The sequence below is a fragment of the Saccostrea cucullata genome, unplaced genomic scaffold (genome assembly GCF_032062105.1).
Source record: "Saccostrea cucullata isolate Sc308-1 unplaced genomic scaffold, CSIRO_AGI_Scuc_v1 ctg1110, whole genome shotgun sequence".
In the NCBI taxonomy this organism is placed as follows: Eukaryota; Metazoa; Mollusca; class Bivalvia; order Ostreida; family Ostreidae; genus Saccostrea; species Saccostrea cuccullata.
Window position 1 is genome coordinate 225,702 of NW_026925183.1, and position 22,729 is coordinate 248,430.

Sequence of the window (22,729 nt, forward strand, 5' to 3'; positions counted from 1 at the left end):
ATCGCGAGGCATGGTTGTATAAAGCGTAGAAAAGTCTGACTGTTTGAAAATAAAATGTCGAATTAACTAACAAAAAAGTTCTTTTGTGTTTTTTTTAGAATCCACATCTGGTATAAACTACTTCTAGAATAGGTAAATTCACTGACTAAGCAGGTCAACGATCTCCTTTAAATGTTTTAAATAGCTAACAATAAAAAAAATTCTATTAGAATATTGGAAGGTATTACATGTATTTAAACTTTATGTACATGTAATGATTAGATAATATGAATAAATGATTAGAAAACACAGAGTATTTTTTTTTCGTAGTGTGTAAGCACTTAAAAAACTTGTTCATTATCACTGGGTGTATGTAGGTCAAGTTCACTTTAGTAAAGTTAATTATAAACGGTGCGTATATGACTGTAATTTTGTCTTTAGTATAGCAATTTTTAGGTAGTTTTGGACCTTAACTTTAATCAATATGTTAATAACTCGAGAGAGAGAGAGAGAGAGAGAGAGAGAGAGAGAGAGAGAGAGAGAGAGCTATTAGGATGCACTTATGTTTGCAGAAAAGATAGTATTCAATTCACAGCCATATATTCAAATTAGCTTCCTTTATCATGTTAAAAAATTATAACAGAGACAATTTTACGGACAAAGGCATGCAATATTTGTGTCGTAGTTAAAATTGCGTTTTAAATTACTGCAAGTCATGGGTGTGTATTTCAAGTGTTGTTGATCGACTTGGACATTCGTTAATATACTGTTTTATTATGTAGTTCTGTAGTCCTCGTAAACCAGTATCTGTTAATCTAATCGAAAATAAACCGATAATAGCACGACCGTTTTTTTTAAAAGGCGTCCGACAAAATGGCCGATCTAAAGAGAACCCTCAAACTTAACAATGGGAAAGAAATACCTATAATAGGACTGGGAACTTGGCAGGTTTGTATTTTTCAGTATTTATCGTGATAGTATCACGTTTGCATGTATGCATCCCCTTTTCAATTCTGCTTATGAGAAACTTACGTACGTTCGCCATTAAAATTTTATTATAATCATTAGATACTATGCCATCGAAAACTCTCTTCTTAGAAGACATAAATTTACATAACGTATATAGACTTTAACATGAAAAAAATTGCATGATGTGCTAAGGGTAAACTGTCGATTAAAAAATTCAAAATTAAATGCTAAACATTCTACTTGACCAATCTAATTAAAATTAGATCCTTTACGCTCCTTGTATTTTGTTATGTCACAGCGACATAACAAAATACAAGAAGCGTAAAGGATCTAATTTTAATTAGATTGGTCAAGTAGACAACATATCCGAGTAAAGATTCAGTTTCATATAAAAGAGTCTTCTATAAATTTGCTGCATGCACACAATATATTATTTGCTATTCTCTTTTTACACAGAGTCCAAAAGACGAGGTGAAGACCGCCGTGCGGGCGGCTTTGGATGCCGGGTACAGACATATTGACACGGCCTATAATTACATGAATGAAGATGCAATAGGAGAGGTTCTTCAGGAGTATATTAAGAGTGGAAAAGTGAAAAGAGAGGAATTGTTTATCGTTACTAAGGCAATTATAACATAACCAAATTTTAATATATGATACTTAGATCATCAGAGCAAGAAGTCACTATGGTCAGTTGTTATGGCCTCTCAGTTGGTATTAACTAAAGCAGGGATTGTCAAATTTCGTTAATACAGGTCGCGATCGATTGCCGAATCATGAATTGATATTGAAATAAATGCTTCGATAATAGTAGAAAGAGATTGAATGCAAGTGACTTGCTAGTAAAATGAACTATTTCTTGTTTGTTTCTGCTACCAAACGAAAGTCTTCCTATTTTCAGCTTCCAATGATACACATGGACCCCAAACTGGTGAAGAGATCTCTGGAATTGAGTCTGAAGAATTTGCAGTTATCTTATGTGGATCTGTACCTTGTTCACTTCCCCATACAACTAGCGGTAATGGATCAGTATTTATCTTATAAATATTATGTTTAAAATTTATTTTATAAGTTTTTAAAAACCATTTTGAAGGTTATAGAATGAAAGAAAAAAAATCACAATTTGAAAACATTCTGAAAGATTTCATTAACTGAAACAAAACTTTGATTTTACAATCATTGCTTCAAATGAATAAAACACAGCCGTCTAGAGATTTTTTATTTCTTTTAATCTCCTAAACAAGCTATCCTTAAATATATAATATATATAATTTTGTTTGAGAAAACATTTAACGAAATGTTGGGCTGAAGAAAATGTCTTTTCTAATGTTTGAAAAAAATGTCTCTGATGTTTAAATGATGTTGTTTTACAATGAGGAAACAGGAACTAGAGGTCCTGTGAGCAATGAACTCACTAATTGATACCCCCCCCCCCCCGCCTTCCATATGGTTATAATGGCAAAGTCCATGTTTTCTTGTGGCCGGGAAACCCAAAATATGTGTCGGATCAAAAAGTAAAATAGGAGGTGCACAATGGCAATACTAGTATGTAATAAAGATTCTGTAAAAGTTTCATTAAATTTCACTCACTGGTATAAGAGGAGTTGCGGATAAGAGATGGGTACCTCAAAGCGTAACAGACAGACAGGCGGATGGACGGACATACCGATTACAGTATACCCTCCCACTTTTCAAGCGGGGGGTATAAATATCTTACAAATATGCACATATATTATAGAGATTAAAATTAAATTTTCAGTATGAAGGGGACGACACCAAATGTTTTCCCAGAAACGAGGCTGGAAGCTTGAAGGCAGCGGACAAATCGGATCTTATTGGAACTTGGAAGGTACTATGAAACAAGAGGTCGCTGCATAAAGACAACCTTATAAGCAGAAAAAGATGACGAAAGGGCTCCTTTTATTTACATTTTGAAATGCTACTTGAAAACACTGATTCATAAAAAAACCCAACTCTTTATTATATTTCGGTTGAAAAAGAATACACAATCCTTTATGATTGAGAGCATCAATTTTAAATAATGTATTATCAGGTGAAAACTGGCATGGAAGTTCAACATGTAGTATTGATAATATCGAGATATCATCTTGGATTATATGTATGCAGGTGAGATAACTTTCAGTGTCTGTCCTATAGGCCATGGAGGAACTGGTAGACATCGGATTGACTAAATCTATTGGAGTGTCTAACTTCAGTATCTCACAAGTTGAAAGAATCTGCAAGGTGGCGAAACACAAACCTGTAACAAACCAAGTAAGCTAGCATTTTCAAATGTTATCAAATGCTACCAAGACCTTTCTTTATTTTATTAAATATACTATGTAAATGACGATGTAAACTTCGAATAAAATTGCCTATGTTTCAAGGCAGAAAGGTTTTAGTTTCCTTTTGTTGAGAAGAAAATGCTCAAAGTACTTTTGTATAAATTAATCGTAATTTTATCAGTAGACAATTTACTTATACACTGGTTAAACATTTGCATGAAATCGCAACGCCACTCCTCAACATCTTAAAAATAAAAAAAAAAACCAGTTGATTGAGGTAAAACCATGACTTGTAATTATAAAATACACTTTTCACTATACAGTGTTGCGACTGAATAATTATGTGAATGAGAATCAAAACACAATTATCACAATACAGTAATAAGCTAAATAATTCAATTTCATTTTTTTAAATTTTATTTTCTTTTTAGGTAGAATGTCATATATATTTTCCACAGGAAGAATTATTTGAGGCTTGTAAGAAGCATGGAATTATAATAACAGCATATTCGCCTTTCGGTTCTCCAGGCAGGCCCGCCACTCTGTCAGTATTTCAGAGAAATAAGCAATTCAATATTTAAAATCCAAAATTAATTCATTATTTAATTGATCTAAACCTATTCTGGAAACTTTTTTTTGACCTCAAACAAGAATGAAATATGAAGAAAACGAACAATAATTAATCACTAAGTACATTTAAACAATACAAATCGAGAATAGAGCAAACGCGGACCACTAAAAAAACCCATCAAAGCAGGATAAGGGGCCATGGAGGAGTAAGCATCTCCTGATGACGGTTACAATGGCGGTGTTCTACTTGTGACGAAAGGAAAGTCGATATCACGTTTATCATAAAATTTGTTGATAGGTTTCAAATTAGGTTTTTTTCCAGTACAATATCCTAATTTGAAACGGATGTATCAGACTGTATTTATTTTACATTACTCTGTTATTGTATATACGTCATGTACTATTTACATAGTTTTGAGTGAATAGCCTGTGTTGAATTATACGCTTATCCGTAATTACAGATATTGCACGGATATTTTTATATTATCAAAACAGTAGTGTTGCTTATTTGAAAAAAAAATCAAATAATCAAAAACTATAAAAACCGTGCAAAAAAAGTAATAGAGACATGGTAACTTTCAAGAGAACAATTTAAGTTAAAAATGGGTGGGAAATAGACACTTTAAAATGCCAAGAATTTAATAAAAAATACAAATATTGAAAAGTATTTGAAATATTAAAATTATAATTTTTCACTGTTTTATTCGCCAACTTTTGAAATGTTAATTCTGTTAAAACAACGTGTTATCTAGCCTATCCCATTTTTCTTTAATAAATCTAATGATGACAAGGAGCACACGGCGGGTGTGACCGGTCGGCAGGGAATGACCACTCCTCCATGGCACCTGATCCCACCTCTGATGTTTTTTAAGGTCCTTGTTTGCTATGCTCCATTTTTGTATTGTTTAATGGACTTTAATTTTGAGCTTTAATGCTGTTCGTTATGTCCATATATTTAATCCTGATGAGCTTGAATTTAATGCTCATACAGACTCTAACCCTTCTGTTTCATATTTTATTTTATTGAATATGGTTGTTAGTTAATGATATCCTAACAACCAATCTTTATGATAAACGTGATGACTTAAACTTTTCAATCGTCAACTCTCCTTACTTATGCAGCATTATATCTTCATCACTTGCATACGGGGTTCAGCATACTGGGTTTATATCTCTCAATGGATTCAATACACGAGAGCATGCTCTACATATGAACAATTTAAAACGAGGTTAATTATTGAGAAACGAGTTGCTGAAACCAAAATATCAGCAGTTTTATTTAAAGTCATCATTTAGTAAGTCCTATGGTCAATACAATGAATGATCTTGTCAGCAAATGCAATTAACCATTAAGTCAAATGTTGACTGACATTTTTATACTAATTGCTAAACCATTTAATAGACACTGATTTGTCGACGGATTTTTGTGTTATTTCCCAATCACGACGAGGAGCACATGGTGTGACAAGTCGACAGGGGATACTCACTCCTCCATGGCACCTGATCCCAACTCTAATGTTTTGGAGGTCCATGTTTTCTCTGAGCTATTTTTGTTTTGTTTCGTTGACTTTTGAGCTTGAATACCTTTCTTTATCTCCATATATTTCATTTAATTAATCGATCGTTGAGTACTTTGTACTGATTACTTTATAATGATTACAGCTAATTAGTGCAAATAAATACAAACTTAATTGATTATAATGAGTACGTTACCTCCTCTTTTCTTTCCAGTTACCTATCAAATATTATCATTAAATATTGCACATGGAGCAAAATGTTAGATCTAGTTTTGCTTATGGTTTACACTGGAGACTGGACTTGACTGTCGTATCTTCAGACTTGGGTTTTAAACTTTTTCTTTCTTTTCTTTGCTTATTTAAATTAATAGACGTTTTATTACTACAATTTGATGGTGTTCCTTATTTGAGTGTAGCTTACAATAACAAAAAAGGTGTAGAATTAATGGATTTATCGGTCAGAACGTTTTGTGGTAAACCAGTTCAGAAGATCTATAATTTTTACTGTCTTATGGAATGTCGGAAAAACATTTTTATCTTTTCGTATCTAATTACAATATACATGTCCAAATTGATTGTATTAATTCTTAGGCGTAGGAATCTTCATCGTTTCCAATAAAAAGTTTTCAAAGTCGCCACAAAACGTTCAGACGATTAATCAATGGGACAGGAATTTGTTTAGGCTTAAGTTATAAAAACACCAAATATCATCATTGTATACATATTTGTCTCTTTTGTAGTATAAAAGCAGATGAACCTGTTGTCTTAGAAGATCCTGTTATCATAAAAATAGCCAACAAATATGGTAAAACGCCAGCGCAGGTAGGCTACCAAAATTAAGGTGATTAAATATAATAAAAGAGACTTCAAAGAATTATGGTCAATATAATAATAATTTCCTGTTTAGTTTAACTTTGTTGAAATTTTTTCTCTACAGGTTCTTCTCCGAAATCTCATGCAAAGAGGTATGATTGTAATTCCAAAGAGTGTAAATCCAGAAAGAATACGTAGCAATATCCAGGTAATTTTTTTGTAAAATGTTTTCTTTGGTTGTTAAATGTAGCAGGTGAATTCAAAGTTTCTTAGAAATAAAGGAGAAAATATTGAGTTGATTTTAATCAATATACAAATACGAAATTGTTGAAATACGCTTTTTGCTTTAAAAACGTCAATGTCGAGCTCGAGAAGCAGTTTTTAAATCAGAAAGAAAAGTCATATGATTTGTAAAATATACGCAAGAAATAAACGTTATTATACCTAAAAAGGGTAAAGTTAAGAGCAGTCATATATTTGAATATGTGATCAGCCAAGAAAATTCAAAAAGTTGGATCAAGTACAAAGCAGGTGTAAGGATAATAGTACCTGCTGACCGATCATACCCGCTGCGAGCCATGTGTATTGTATGATCAAGTAGACAGTCCGTAGTCAAATAAATTTGTTTGTTGTTTAACATCACTCATATTTTTTACTCATATGGAAAAACCACCACGCACTTGCTGAGGGAGAGCTGCAAATTTTGACCTATATTTGGAACTATGGTCCATTGAGCAGAGAGGGATCTGATATATTAAAGTCTTGCGATTTAAGAAATTCAAAACTGATTGTTATAGATAGTCTATAGAATTTCTTAAATTGCAAAACTTTAATGTAACAGATAGATCTTTTTCAAGCCAGCACCTAATGCAACATGGGCCTTAAATTGTCTCATCCGAAGGTCCGGTCTCCACCGGAATTCGAACCTCCGTGTAAGGATGAAAATTCTTACTCTGCAAACTCTACAAAAGATGCTCTTCCACTGTGCCAAGAAGTCAAATTATCTTAAAAAAAAACCAAAGGCCAAACATAGAATTGCGAATTATTGACTTCAACCGAGATTGGTTAAATTTTTGCAACATCAACTTATGTGTGAAAAGCCTTCTTAGGTTTAAAAATCAATCATACACGAAGCATGCTCTTGAGTGGCAAAACTCCTGAGAGGCATAAACACCACATGCAGGTGATTCTACTAATACAAAACAATGGAAAAGCTGGAAAAATTTTGCTTGTCATACAATTCAGTTTTTAGTCGGGCTTTAGTCGTCTCTAGGCAGCAAAACATCTACATGGGAAACATATTTGGCAGACTTGTATCTTTTTTCACGTTTACTGGAATATATATATATCGAGTCAACATATGAATGAATATAACTCGTGTTTGTTGATAAAACCTCGACGGTATCTGAATGGTTGATGGTCACGGAAAGTATAATTTCTTCTTACGTAGAATCAGTGAATAAATTCTTTTTCACGGGAATATAAAACAAGTTGTTTAAGAAAGGATCACAGTAAGTGCCCATGGGAATTCCAAGTTTGTTTAAAGACCCGGTCTTGTTGTCACTGAGGAACTACTTTATCATTTTAAAAGCATCTTTAGAGTACTTTTTATGTAAAATCAGTTTGATTGTCAAAGAAGTAATTTTGTTGATGACCTATTACAAGATGTGCAAATTTAAGAGTTCCGTTTGTATTGAGGAAACAGTTGTCTATAGTATAAAGAACCTGAAGTGTTGATTTATCGTTAGGAGTAGTTGTATGAATTGTAGATAAGCAGAACGTTTTGAGAAGCATCAAATTTAAATGAATATTATTTTTCAGCATTTTTGGAAGGACGTTCTCAAGAAGGATTATAGGCATAGGATTATATGGATATGTATATGTTGTTAATTTTCGTTTATCATTGCAGGTCTTTGATTTTTCCCTATCAGAGGAAGACATGAATGAAATTGAAAAGACACAAACTCGACTTCGTCTCTTTGAATTTATGGATGCGATGTAAATAAAACGCTTATTTCATAGGCAATTTATTTCTTGCATGTTTAGTCATCCATACCTTGTACTTTGCTCACTTATCATTTTGTAATTAATCAACCTTTTAAAAATTGCATTGATGATTAAAGATGATTGCATCTATAAATAATGATAAAACACTTTTTAACAAAGTTTAAACTGATTTGAAATAAATGAGAATTCAAAGAAAAAATTCTTTACTGCAACCACTTGGCCTTCCATCCTGTTTTAAAAGATTGAATTGAGTTGGCTTGAGTTGAAAATTTATTCTAAGTACAACAATTATTTTAACGCAGTATTGAACTGTATTTTTCAGGTCCAAGGATCACCCAGAACGTCCGTGGTAAAGAGAAGAAATTATTAGGAAATTATTAAGAAATCTACAATATTTCTGTCAAACATACACTGACTTAACCATATATGGTGCCATTTCAATTTTCATAAATTAGAATTGTGTGATAATTTCTAAAGCAAGAAAAAAGGTTAAGAATGTGTTAATAGAAATAAAAATGTGTAACATCTGTTAAGATTCAAACTATTTCTATATGTAGTTGTTTATTTACGAATTCGTACAATGTTTTTTGTCCGCATGTCATGCTGATAGATAATAAGAATTTGTCGACTCTATATCAACAACAGTTCAATAAAAGAAAAGATCTACTGGGCAAGTACTGTATGCCTGGTCTTTTGCAGTATGGTGGCAAGTTTCTTATTAAGGTCCTTTGACTTCCTCTGGTTGGAAGACCTACTCGTTGCTCTAATTATTATTGATTTTGCTAACTTGCGGTAAATAACACATACAAAATAATTAACCACAAACTACTGAGTGATTAAAAGGTTCTTATGGACAAAAGTATACTACTTTAAATAAATAAACTACCTTAAAAATCCTTCTACATTGTCACGTTCTTATTTCCTAAGAACCTTTGTCATTTTGCCTTCTTTTTTCTTATAATGTGAGACTAATATTTTTTTTTTTTTACTAATGATTTATTTAAGTATCTAATAAATGAATAAAAAAGTTCATTCAGACTTAAGGCTGAAAATTCCATTTTTCTAGAAACATGGATTTTAAAAGTAGAGGAATTTTAAATATTCATTTTACCAATGAAAAGGTAAAGATGATACTAAACTTTTAAATGATTAAGAAGACATGCAAAAATATTAACATTTTTTAAATGCATATTATAGAATTTGTATTGAAATTCGAAATGACGTTATTCATTAGGGGATTGGATTGCACGCTCAATCTTATTTATTATGACGATAAAATGCGAGTATTTATATGAACAAGCATAAAAAGCAATGTAAAAGAGTTGTGTTACGAAAAATAAAACAATTAAATATTTCATTCGAATGACAAATGGATATGTTTTATGAAACTGTTTCTGTTTCAACAGCATTATTATGTTGTGATATAATATGGAGCTTTCATGAAATAAAAAATCTCATCTAAATCATCATTGTTAAAGCCCTAAACAAATAGAAAGTATAAAACCAAATGACTTTTAAAATGCATTTATATACTTTCTACAGTTGGATTAAAGTTATAAATAAAAAGTTCGACTAAAATTTAATATTTTAGTTACTTCATAATAAGATAAGGATGAGATCAAGTAAGCATCTTTTTCCTTATCTTCGGAAACCCACGATCAATTTCGTATACACTTACTAATGAGTAAAAGACAAAAACATCCGTAGGTATCCGACGATGCTTTTTCTTTTGAATAAATTTATATGCCATATTGTCGTTTTTAAGAGCTATTTCTGACTTTGCATCATATGGTTTCCTAAATCTTGCATCGTATTCCTCAAACAGACGTAATTCTTAATTATCATATTACAATGTATTAATCACCTGTAAATTGCTTATTTATTATTGAATAAATCCCTCAATTTTCAAATAAGAACTTGAAACATACATGAATTATTTTGACATAAGCGTAAGTTGATTCATGATTCGGAGGCTTGAAATCGTGTGTAGTTGAATTTTGATAAGATTTCTTTTGGAAAATCAATAAAATAGAATTTAAAAAAAATTGTGAAATAGAGAGGGTCGCTGAATCTTTATTAAATAACGTCAATGATTACACTAATTGTCTGTAATAATTTGTTATTGTACGCCATTTACAAGTTACATAGTTTTGAGTCAATAGCTTGAATTGAAATATACACATATCCGCAATTGAAGACATTTTACGGATATTGTTATAATAAACGGTAGCGCTGCATATTAAGTAATTTAAGATTAATTTAATCCTGTACTGACCGCGCAACAGTCTGGAAAGTGATACAAACATGGCCACTTCGAGGAGAACAATCAAACTTAACAATGGAAAAGAAATGCCGATTATAGGCCTTGGTACTTGGCAGGTTTGTAATTATATATGTCTTGTTTGAATTGAGATTTTTTAGATTTATATATATTTTTTATTTATGATATATTTATTTTTTTCTCATACTCTGTCTTGCAAGAGAATATGATACTTTTCTCTCATAAAAATAAATAAATTATGAGAGTATTTAGAGAGAGAAAAACAAAACATACCATCTTTCATATTACACACTGTAAAAAAAACCCCAGAGACCTTTATCGGCCATAAATTTGAAAACCCAAGTTTGCAAATGATAGACAAATGTAAAAATATACTTTAGTGACGTTTACTCCGCTGACAAAAAATCCCACTGATATTATAATTATAATGAATATTCAACTATTATAATAAATTATTGACAACCATGTCAATATCAATAGTCACCACCCACTGACATTAGACATTAAGACAGATGCACGAGATCTACATGCATATTGGGCCTTTTTAACTCCTGACCTTTCGATTGGCGATGTATACATTCCTCTGAAATGATCAAGAAATCAACTCGCCTTATTTTCAAGGAGTTATCAGAGTGGAAGCAAATAAAAATGGAAATATTGAGATATGTTGTCTGAAATTGTTTTCGTATATAATTTCATATCCTTATTTACAAATAATTTTCACATTTTCTTCTTATTACATAACATGATTTCTTTCGTACTATTTAGACCAATTTCCAGTAACATGTACTCTATTTATATGTAAATACGCAAACATCATATAAAACCTCTACAAGGCCCTCTTTCTTGTAAAAAGGTGATATTTCTATGTAATATTAATATTCAACCAAAACCCTATACATCTTATTCAGAGTCCAAAAGACGAGGTTAAGGTGGCTGTGCGGGCAGCTTTGGATGCGGGGTACAGACACGTTGACACGGCCTACATTTACATGAATGAGGATGCAATAGGAGATGTGTTACAGGAGTATATCGAGAATGGAAAAGTGAAAAGAGAGGAACTGTTTATCGTTACTAAGGTAACTATAACAATTCAGTAATTGGTAGATACTTAAAACTCTCTCATTGAAGTGACATAAAAAATGCAAGATTTATGATTGCTTTGATTTGGCAATTATGTGTTTTATCAATTAAATTATTAACTAATTAAATAAAAATAAATTTTCTAAAATTTGAAATATAAAAAAACCCAATGAAAATAAACTGAAAATATAAACACATTCAAGTCGTGTTTGTAAAATATGTTTATATTTTAATGTTGCTGCAACAAATTATAAAAAAAGATCTTATTTAATTTCAGCTTCCAATGATACACATGGACCCCAAACTTGTGAAGAGATCCATTGAGTTGAGTCTGAAGAACTTGCAATTATCTTATGTAGATCTGTACCTCGTTCACTTCCCCGTCCAATTAGCGGTAAAACAATCAATAAAAAATCCTTTTAAAAAGGTCACAAAACTTATAGCACTGTGGCTCTCCGAAAAAGGAATATATGGACAGATCGGAGAGCTGCAGTGCCACCCATTAAAAAAATGTATATTCATTACACAAAAGTGCTCTGTTTCTCGATGTATTTCTCTGTGTTTTTTAAAACTGGCATCTCAGAATATATCTAACCCTGTGTTCTTAACACATATTTTACTGTTTCAACCACAAAACGTTCCTTATAATTGTTGCTAATAGCTAGCCTGGCCCTGAAAATGAGGCAGTCGAAAAGTTTGTCTACTAATAACTAATACTGCCAATTTGGTTTGCAATTGAGGTAAGAATTTGTTGGAATTTATAAAGAACTGCGTGCAACTTTTTGTGCGCAATTAATATACATTTTCATTCTTTGGGCAGCACCGTAGTTATCTGGTCGTCCACCCCAATTTTTTTTTCTGACCAGCGAGCTACAGATCTGCAGCTACATGTAAAAAAATTCGAAAAATAATTTCCGATGTTAAAAACTTTTTGTATCAGTAATTTCTTCAGAGCAGGGTTTAATTTTCGTTGACCTAGCCTTGTTGTCAGCAAATACAATTTATCATTAAGTCAAATGCTGACTGACGTTTTTCATTTGTTAATCCATTATTTACACTGAATTGACGACAAACTTTTCCAGATCATGACAAGGAGCACACGGCGGGTGTGACCGATCGGGAGGGTATGCGTACTCCTCCATGGCACTTGATCCCACCTCTAATGTTTTGGAATTCCGCGTTTGCTCTGTCTCTATTTTGTTTTGTTTTATGGACTTTGAGCTTGAATTCAGTTTGTTATCTCAATGTATATCATTTCCAGGTATGGAGAGACCTACGAATTTATACCTACCACGATATGCATATTTTAAAAACTTTACCACTGAGCAATTCTTTTACCACGAAATCTAATCCCTATGAACCAAGATATTTTCCTCAAATCACGATAATTTGATTTCCGAAAATATTTGATTTTACAGTAAGACATAAAAATATTAAATAAGCCCAAGCGGTACTGTTTTTTTTTTTGCGAAGAGGCTCTACCAGTTTTGTCACGTCTATTGATATTAATATGCTTACCAGGTTTCTATGGCTTTGTTTATACCAAGCCACACTTTGTCCATTCTTCGCCTTTACACAGAAAAAAGTATTTTGATTTACATTTATATGTATCCAAAGGGCAATGTTACACAATTTGCGGCACATATAAAAAAATCGCTAAACTACGATCGAGTTAGCTACAAAAATATTTCATTCTTCAATTTTACAATCAAGTTTTGTAAATTTTTTTTTAAAAAGTTTAAGTATTGTTTTTAACCTCTTAGTAGATGTACATGGTGAAAGTAAGATATTAAAATTTTGAATAACATGGTACAATTCAAGTAAAATATTTGATATGTCTGGAGATTGCTAAGTACGTCAAAATAATCTCATTTTTAAATAATTTTTCAAAACAATACGAGGGACGTTCAACAAATAATGTCATCAGCTCGATAACATACAACATAGAAATTATATGCCATTAAGATCGACTTTCTCTAATTATTAAATCTTTAATGAGTTGATAACAGTTTATTTGACCACTTTTCATCACATAGTTCCATTGTGAGAAGCTGGAAAGCAAGGGCTATTCGAGACACTGAATTTAAAATGAATAGTCAAGAATCAGTAAACTAGAGTGATATTAAACGCTCCATAAAAGCTGCTGTAAAACTTGTTAAGAATCCCAAAGATATATTAACTGAAATATGTGAAATTTACAGCAACCAATGTCTGTTTTATATACACATGAGCAGGTGCATTTCAATGAACAAAAATGATAAAATGGGCATCAAAAATGGGTACCATTCTTGGCGACAAGGACATACAACAGCGAATGTACATTTGCAAAAATTCAACAAATTATCACTGAGTATGTTTGATTGACTTTAAGACACATAGCGAATTTGATAGACATCATTTTAGGGGTACTTCACAATGTTTTAAGAAACATTTGATAGTAAAACAGTTTAATACTCAAACGTCACCCAATACTTTGAAAAATGAGTGAAAACGACAGCGTGTAGGAATATCTAAACAATTATTGTAAAAAAATAAAAGAATTACTTGTCCATATTTGTCTGAAAGTCAAACAGATAATGAAACTTCAGTTGAATCCATTTTGCTTTAAACCCTCAAAACAAAATTTACAATGAGATACACTTGACAAAACAGCAAAGGCCTGAAAAAAGCAAAGAATTGTAAGAGCACAAAACAGTTTTATATGCTATTTTCTTGAATATAAGTTGTCTTGTTGTTCAAATTCTTATTGGGGGTGTAATTTCAATTTCTGGAAAGTCAAGAAAGCAGATTATTTGCAAAAAAGTGAAAGGTTTATGAGAGGAAGGAGCCAGAATGAGGAATTCACTACATATAATTTCTTTATGACAGCGTCTACACCGACAGGTCATGAAGCGTAAAGAAGTTCTGGGGATAAAAATAAAGTTAATCTTTGGTCAAAACAATAATTTTGGCCAGCAATTTCAACCTTTGACTTGTTTCATTTCCCAAACTTGAAAAAACACCTTTCAGAAAGAAAAAAACAAGTACAGGAAATCATAGGATCTGCCATATTCCAGTATACGAAGGGTCATACTCAAATATGTGTTCTAAAAACAATTAGAAATTGAATAAAAATGTTAATCAAAAGACAATATTCCAGCTTAATCATTAAGACTAAATCATAGAAAAGCGTTTGTTGTTTCTTTCTGAGCACCGATGACATTATTTATTGAACGTCCCTCGTATTTGTATACCTTTAATGACCTACTCCTATAATGACCCTTATGTACATATTAAACCTTATGTTACTTTTCAGTATGAAGGGGATGACACCAACGTTTACCCCACAAACGAGGTGGGCGCCTGGAAGAAAGCAGATAAGTGGGATCTGTTAGGAACATGGAAGGTGCTGTCAAACAGTGCTTTACGAGACACAGGATTTTTTTTATACTCATAAATTGTTACATAATTATCTAGAAAATAAAACCTAGGGTAATTTTTCCCCACTTATAATAGATACATTGAACATTATTTGACAAAGGAGGAGTTGCTTTTTAATCCCTTGTCAATGATTAAAGTTATGGTTGTTTATTTTCATCTGCAAGGTTGTTGAATTTTATGATTTGATTTTTTAAATTCATCATGGATGTTATAAGGGAAGAAAAAAAACCCAAAGGCCAATAATTTTTCTGAACACAAATTTATTTCAATATGATACTAGTATATCTTCTTTTAGGCAATGGAAGAACTTGTTGACCAAGGGCTTGCAAAGTCTATTGGAGTGTCTAACTTCAGTATCTCACAAGTGGAAAGAATCTGCAAGATGGCTAAGCATAAACCTGTTATAAACCAAGTGAGCTCGTCTATTTAATTGTTTGGCATTAAAAGACTTACAAACATTTATGTTTTAGCAGCTGAAATATTTATAATTGAAAGATAATAACTGGCTCAGAAATGTTGACTATGTGGTATCCGGTTTGATATTACTGTTTTGTATTTTAATTAATCATTAATCATTAATTTTTCGTCAGGTGGAGTGCCATATATATCTTCCACAGACAGACTTGTTTGAGGCTTGTAAGAAACTTGGTTTAACAATTACTGCATATTCTCCTTTCGGTTCTCCGGGAAGATTTGACTTTTGGTAAGTATTTCAGAAAAAAATATCATTAAACCATTCATTAAATATCAATTAAAATATTTGAAGTAAAATGTATTCTTTAAAAAAAAAAATTTTACTTGTATCAATAGAATTTCAAACAATCATACATGTTCTAAAAGTTAAAGTTAAAAAGAGAAATACGTGTATATTTCTGTTGATGGTAGTAAACAAGCGGGTGATCCGATTGTCTTAGAAGATCCTGTCATCCTGAAAATTGCAAGGAATCATGGGAAATCTCCTGCACAGGTACGGTGACAAAACGTATCGATAATAGAGGAGATAAAATTACTTATTTAAACAAAGCGAAATTAATCGAAATAACACCAAGATATGGGAAGGTTTTACCTAAATATTTATATGTAATAAATTTGATATAAGTACAATGGCTTATGAAATATAGTTGACTATCTCTAGTTCCATTTAGTAAACAATTTTTTTAATGCACACTGAATATCATTTACTATTCTCACGTTTATTTTCATTATCATACAGTTAAAGTATATCATTGAGGGAGTTAGCAAGATTCCAGTTCCCCAAGACCAGGACTATTTCCCGAGGCGCAGCACGCCGCAGGAAATAGTCCTAGTCTTGGGGAACTGGAATCCTCAATGATATACTTTTTAACTGTTTTATTATACCGATACAAGTAGAGGATTATGAATAGCGGGGAATAAGATTCAAGACTTACGCACGGGGAATTAGTTTATTAACATATTGGACCGATACAAAATTAAAAACTAGAGGACTACGGATAACCGGGGAATTAGCTTCCAAAGCAGGGATTAGCTCATTTAACTAATGCACGGGGAATAAGTCCATTCACTGAGATTTCTAGGGAATCATTCACATTTTAAAGGAAAAAATCAGTAGAGGTATAATAATAAGGATTATTATTAATAGGAATGAGGATTTCGGAAAATAGTGCCTTGCTAATACATTCCTTCTGATTTGTTTTAGACATTTCAAAACATTCTCAGTATCAAAAAAAAAATAAATAAAATAAAATCAATCACAAAATATTTTAACATAATACACCATTTTTTGCAATACCTTTATTTTTACTTTAAAGTCATATGGTTTTCATAAGCGAGAGACGATTTTCATAATTCTGGTTAATGATGCTAACTTTGTGGCGAAAATAAGATGATCTTCAGAAATTGTCTTTTTTTGACCTTGTTGTATGGTTAAGATTAAGTTTGGCATTCTACGGCCCCGTTCAATAGAAAATAAAATCACGTCTATTTCCCAATATAACTTTCATCAACTTTTCGAATACATATTTTCATTTTAACAAATTCAAAGACATATTTTAAAAATACATGTATAAAAATAGTATTAAAGTATATGAATGTAATTCAAAAGAAGATATTGAAATCTAGTGTCATTTTCGCCAAGATGCAAAATCACATACTATAGTAGTTGTTCATGGTTGAATTAAATACAGATAAACATTATCAACATTATTGTCTGAATTATAACTATCTTGCTGCACAGAAGAAATATAAAAAAACTTTTCAAAATCATATGCCAAAATAGTCATTTTTTCTTCAATCTATGATCAATAAGCAAATTAATCGAAGAACTACTTTTCAACTGAATTTATTTCAAGAATTTATCTTTACTACAGATTCTTATTCGAAATTTTATCCAAAGAGGAATCATTGTTATTCCAAAGAGTGTTACTCCGGAGAGAATTCAAAGCAATTTCCAGGTGAATATTTGCAGTATATTCATGTATTTGAAGCATGTACTAAATTATTTGAAAGCTTTTTTTTGCATGTTTAGGAAAAAGTCCTATGGTTGTAAAACTTTCTCATAAATTAACTGCTTTGTTGTACTAAAAAGCCTATCATTTGATTATTTACATAATACAAGAGGGATGTGAGGAATGTTTCGAGTTTATCTTAACAGAGCTGGAAGGAAATGAAAGAAAACAATAGCTGAATTCTTAAACGCGTTGACAAAAGCTTCTCATTAAAAATTATTTTCAAAAGAGTTTTTTTTAAAAGCTTCATAAGAAATCAAGTGAAGGTATATACATGTACTAAACATTCCATAATAACAAAAAAAAAAAAAAAAAAATAATAATAATTTTGTTTTTCATTGCAGGTTTTTGATTTTTCTCTATCAAAAAAAGACATGGAGGAGATTAACAACATAAAGATTCGACACCGTTATTTCGACAACGTTTCTGCGATGTACGTCATATCTTCATAAAAGCTAGTCAATACACTTTTTGTACCCCGCTGATAAGGGGGAATAATTTCTGTCTGTTGTGCGTCCGTCCAACCGTCCGGTGTAAAGACGAATAATTACCCCCATCGAATAATGACCGGGGGTCATTTTTCATCGACAAAAAATGACCCCCTACCCGTAGAAAAAAATCATTTTTTGAAGAAAAAGAGTCCTAGGGGTCATTATTTTATATGTTAGTCCTATAAAAAATTGACCCCCATCGAAAAATGACCCCCTTTGAAGTGATACAGAATTTATAACAGGTGCAAGGGAAAAATATGCTGTGTATAATAATTGTTCTTCCTTCGAGTAATTCATGCATTTGTTCGAATAGATTTGATCCTTGTTCTTCTTAGCACATAGGGGTAATAAAGTTTTTAAAGCAATTTACAATCAATCAATTAATCTTCATTTCTCTGATAAAGGAGCAAACCTAGAAAATCAAAGATGGTACATGTAAATGGATCAAACGCACGCTGGAGATGAAATTTATGAATATATTTTTTTTTACTGACTCCATTGATACGTTGTTTCAGAAAAAAAAATTGTTGGGAAAAAGTAGAAATTTGTAGAAGACGAATTAATATCGGTGCGTACAAATAAGTAATTTGTTCGAATTAAATAGGTTACATTCGGACGAGTGAATAAAAATAGAAATGGATGACAGGACGCCTCGATTTTTCATATGTTCCATCCTATACATGCAGACTATCACAATATAATTAAAGATATTAAATCTTTGCAAATACATATTCTTTTTATACCCAGCCCTCGGTAGAACAACCAGACTTGCAATGAACATTTTCAAGTGAGAAATTAAAAATTAAGAGATTCACGTAGTCTTTCAATGCTAAAACTGTGTTTGAAATGAGATTCTTTAATTGTCAAGTAAATAAGATTTCTTTTCGATATTCCTCCTTTTAATGTTTGCTTAAAAAATATATATATATTTTTGATATTCCACTTGTTTTTAGAAATCAAACCAGGCAACAATCAGATTTAAATACTCTTTAATAGGAAAAATTTATTTTTCTTCATTTCAACTTTTAGCTTATATAAGTTTGGCAAATCCTATTTGACAATGAAAGAGGAGGAGATTTTTATCCCCCTCCCCAAAAAAAAAAACAAAGAAAAAAAAAAACAAAAAAAAAAAAACACCATTACGTTAAATAAAAAAAAACGAAAAGCAAAAATATAAATAAAATTATATACCTTTCAATAATGCTAAAAGAGGCTCTGGATTAAATATTGAAATGAAGTTAAGTCTTCAAACAAGTACTATCATATCATAATTTACTTCTCCAATATTAAAGCAGACTTTAAATGTTGCTGGGGGTATACAGTGCTTAAAAGTATTGTGGCAAAGTAACAGTTGAAAATTAGTAGAATAGTAAATTATTTTAAGCTTATTTTTAGTCCCTCCTTATAGATATATAGAGGTAGGGTAGTTTTTTTGTTGCTTTTGTTGATAATCGACTTCCTCCTAAATAAATCAGGGGTGAGTGGGTATAACACCTATAATATACTCTGTAAAGCTATGGGCTAGTGTAAAGTACACATTCAAATGCAAAAACTATACATGCAGACATAACCTTTTGTTATAGCACACAGTATTCATTACATTTCTTCATTCTGGTTTTACTCCACCCTTTTACTCAGTTCTGAGTATATCTTTTAGAGAATTTTATATGAAAATCAGAACAAACATTTTCATTTATGTAACGTCTTCTTTATACTGTATCATATTATGAAAAGTTAATTGAAGATCATTTCTTTTTATGTCCCCATAATCGAAAATTCGGGGGGTTATAATTTTATCGTGTCCGTCTGTATGTGTGTCAGTCTGTCTATCTTGCGGTCTGTTTGTCCGCAAAAACTTTAACCTTAACCATAACTTTTCATTTATTGGAGCTATGACTTTCATATTTTATATGTGTATTCCTTAGGACAGGACCTTACTTTAGGTACCACCAAATTTGACCTTTGATCTTTACCTTGGAGTTTGTCCCATTTTACAAAAAAATGCCAATTTTTTACTTTGGCCATAACTTTTAAACGGTAGATACTAGTACTCTCATACTTCACATATGTATTTTTTTTTGGCACGACCTTTCATTGGATACTAAAAACTTTTACCTTTTGACCTTGACCTTGGAGATTTCCGTACTTATGAAAAAAAAAACTTTTTTAACCTTGGCCATAAGTTTTGAACAGTAAGGGCTAGGGTTTTCATACTTCACATATGTAATCCTTGTTACATTAAACCTTTCTTAAGAAACCATCAACTTTGACCCTTTGACCTTTGATTTTGACCTACCTTTCAAAAACTTATCCTTAGCCATTACTTTTGAACAAGTGGTGCTAGGGCTTTCCTTTTTTTGCAACTGTATTTCTTGTGAGAAGACCCTACTTTGGATACCAATTTATTTAAATTGCATTTAAGAAAAGTTTAATTGTCGCTATGTTGCCATACAGGGGCATTGCTATTTCACAAACACATCTTTTTATATATAAGAGGAGTTGCAGATAAGAGATGGATACCCCAAAGCGTAACAGACGGACATCTCGATTACTATATACCCTCCCGCTTTTCAAACGGAGGATATAATAATATAAAATACTGCTGATTTTTTCTGTCAGTACGATGATTTCCACCATCGAAAAACAATGTTCACCTAACCCTTTAGGCTTGATAAATCTTTTACTCCTTTAGATTATGAATCATCGCATTTACCTTAAAATAAAGCTTGAATTGTATAATGTTATGAGATCAACATATCATCAATTTATTCTCAATAAGCTCAGGTGAGCATTCTGGCCAATATGCTTCTTTATCTATTTTTTTTTTTGCCCCCTAAAAAATTCAGCTTTGATCCACAAGGAGTCATTTTTCTACGGGGGTCATTTTTCTTCACGTGGGTTCTGCAAATTTTGAGGTTGGTGACACTTTTTCTACAGGCAAAAGGGTCATTTTTCGACGTCGAATAATGACCGGGGGTCATTTTCGCTGTCGAAAAATGACCCCGGTCATTATTCGATTGGGGTCATTATTCGTCTTTACACCGGCTGTCTACAGTTCTGTCTGTCTGTACAACTGTCATTTCCACGCGACATCTCGTGAAGCCTTTGAGCTTTTTCAATGATATTTTACACAACAATTTCCTATGGCCTAAGAAATATTCCTATTGAATTGAGGTCAAAAAGCCCCATTATGAATTTGAGGTCAAAAGGTCAAAGATCAAGGTGGTAAATTCATACATTCTGTATGTGCATGCATGCAAAACTTTCATTTCTGGGCAATATCTCTAGATGCTTCTGAGTTTTTAAAAATAAATTTTATACAATAACTTCCAATGGTCCATCCGGCCCTTATTAAAGTGCCCCCCCCCCGCCCCCAAGATCATCCCATTCTCTTCTTTTTCCTTTAGTTTTAAACGATAATTGACTTTATAAATGACAGTTAATTACATTTTTTCGTCAACTTCTTAGTTCTTAGAACAAAATGTTTGTTAAGATAATTACATCTACATGGAACAATTTCTACTTATGGAAAAGTTTTACTAACGTCTGTTGGGAAAAATCTGATGTACTACTAAGTATAAGTTTAAATTTGTAAGTCACAGAAATCATAAAATCCTAAAATATTTATTTCTTTTTTGTTTCTCTGCAGGTGTAAGGATCATCCAGAGTGTCCATGGTGAAATAAAAAAAAAAACCCAATCACATGTAGGACTTGTATAAAACATCTTTGTCAAACTCTCTTGTCTTTGAAGGAAATATTCAAGTAATAACTTTAAATTCGCCAGTGCTGTTTCTTTACAATTGAAGATGATATGATTCTATTGTATCAAAAATAATTCTAAGCGGATTTTTAAAAGAAATTCAAATTATATTCCATAATTGTAATTTTATTCATGACTTTTGATACCTAGTATTTTAAAAATTGTTTTTTCTTTTGAGCTTGATTTAAATATATTAATACATACCGAAAAATTGAAGTTAAAAGATGTTGATAACCTAACTAACAAACACGATTTGCAATGTTTGATATTTAAAACTGTTGTCTTGAGGCATTTGGCATCTCATATAAACATTAATGTATATATATGCATTTGAGTTAAATAAATCAAACTTAACAACCTTCAGAAGAAAAAAAATCTTTTAAAAAAATAGGCTTCGAACAATATCACAAAACCAACAGAATTGCACTTAGATGTACTTGGTATGATTAATTTTAAATATATACCTCTCTATTCTACTTTTATACCTCTTGTTTTTTAGACACATATTACACTGGTCGATATAATGGCCTCGTTGGAAATTGCACCATATCATAAAGGCAAATGCTGACTAACTGGTTTCATATTAATTTACATTTTAGAATATAATTTTCACTCTTAATTGTCTAAGTTTTTTTTTCCATTTTCACTTAAATTTTCAGATTAAAACAAGAAATACAATTGTTTTTATTATCATTGTCCTTGGATGAGTAGTCCGTGTGGCGCAGTGGTTAGATTGTCTGCTCTAGAGTCACGAAGTAAGGGTTGGAATCCCACTGTGGGACGTGGAGACCGGTCCTTCGGATGTGACCGTATAAACAGAGGTCCTGTGTCGCGGTAGATGCTGGCACGCAAAAGATCCCTCCCTGCTCAATGGCTTTGGATGCCGAGTGTAGGACAAAATTTGCAGCTCTCCACCGGCATGTGGTGTCGTCTCTATGAGTGAAAAATTTTGAGAGGGACGTTAAACAATATACAATTGATCCTTTGATAAGTCTATGAGGGTTGTCCGGTAAACTTCGTGGATAAAATGAATAATAGAAAGAAGACGAAGGATAACAACGTTTAAA

The 22,729-nt window shown here is 31.7% G+C and overlaps 1 protein-coding gene across 1 annotated transcript; it reads left to right on the forward strand.

Moving 5' to 3' along the window:
* Positions 1–719: 719 nt before the first annotated feature.
* LOC134268263 (aldo-keto reductase family 1 member B7-like) lies at positions 720–21,704 on the forward strand. Its single transcript, XM_062750453.1, has 16 exons — positions 720–927; positions 1,405–1,572; positions 1,850–1,966; positions 2,708–2,797; positions 3,106–3,222; positions 3,665–3,777; positions 6,061–6,142; positions 11,333–11,500; positions 11,782–11,898; positions 14,800–14,889; positions 15,220–15,336; positions 15,515–15,627; positions 15,810–15,891; positions 17,273–17,356; positions 17,755–17,843; positions 21,551–21,704. Exons 1-16 carry the CDS (start codon positions 853–855, stop codon positions 21,579–21,581), a joined length of 1,653 nt encoding a protein of 550 aa, XP_062606437.1. The 5' UTR covers positions 720–852; the 3' UTR covers positions 21,582–21,704.
* The last annotated feature ends 1,025 nt before the right edge of the window (positions 21,705–22,729 follow it).

Coding starts and splice junctions, on each gene's coding strand:
- LOC134268263 (XM_062750453.1), top strand. CDS start 853: ATGGCCGATCTAAAGAGAACCCTCAAACTTAACAATGGGAAAGAAATA. Junction 3,223..3,664: donor ACAAACCTGTAACAAACCAA/GTAAGCTAGCAT, acceptor TTTTCTTTTTAG/GTAGAATGTCATATATATTT. Junction 6,143..11,332: donor ATGGTAAAACGCCAGCGCAG/GTAGGCTACCAA, acceptor CATCTTATTCAG/AGTCCAAAAGACGAGGTTAA.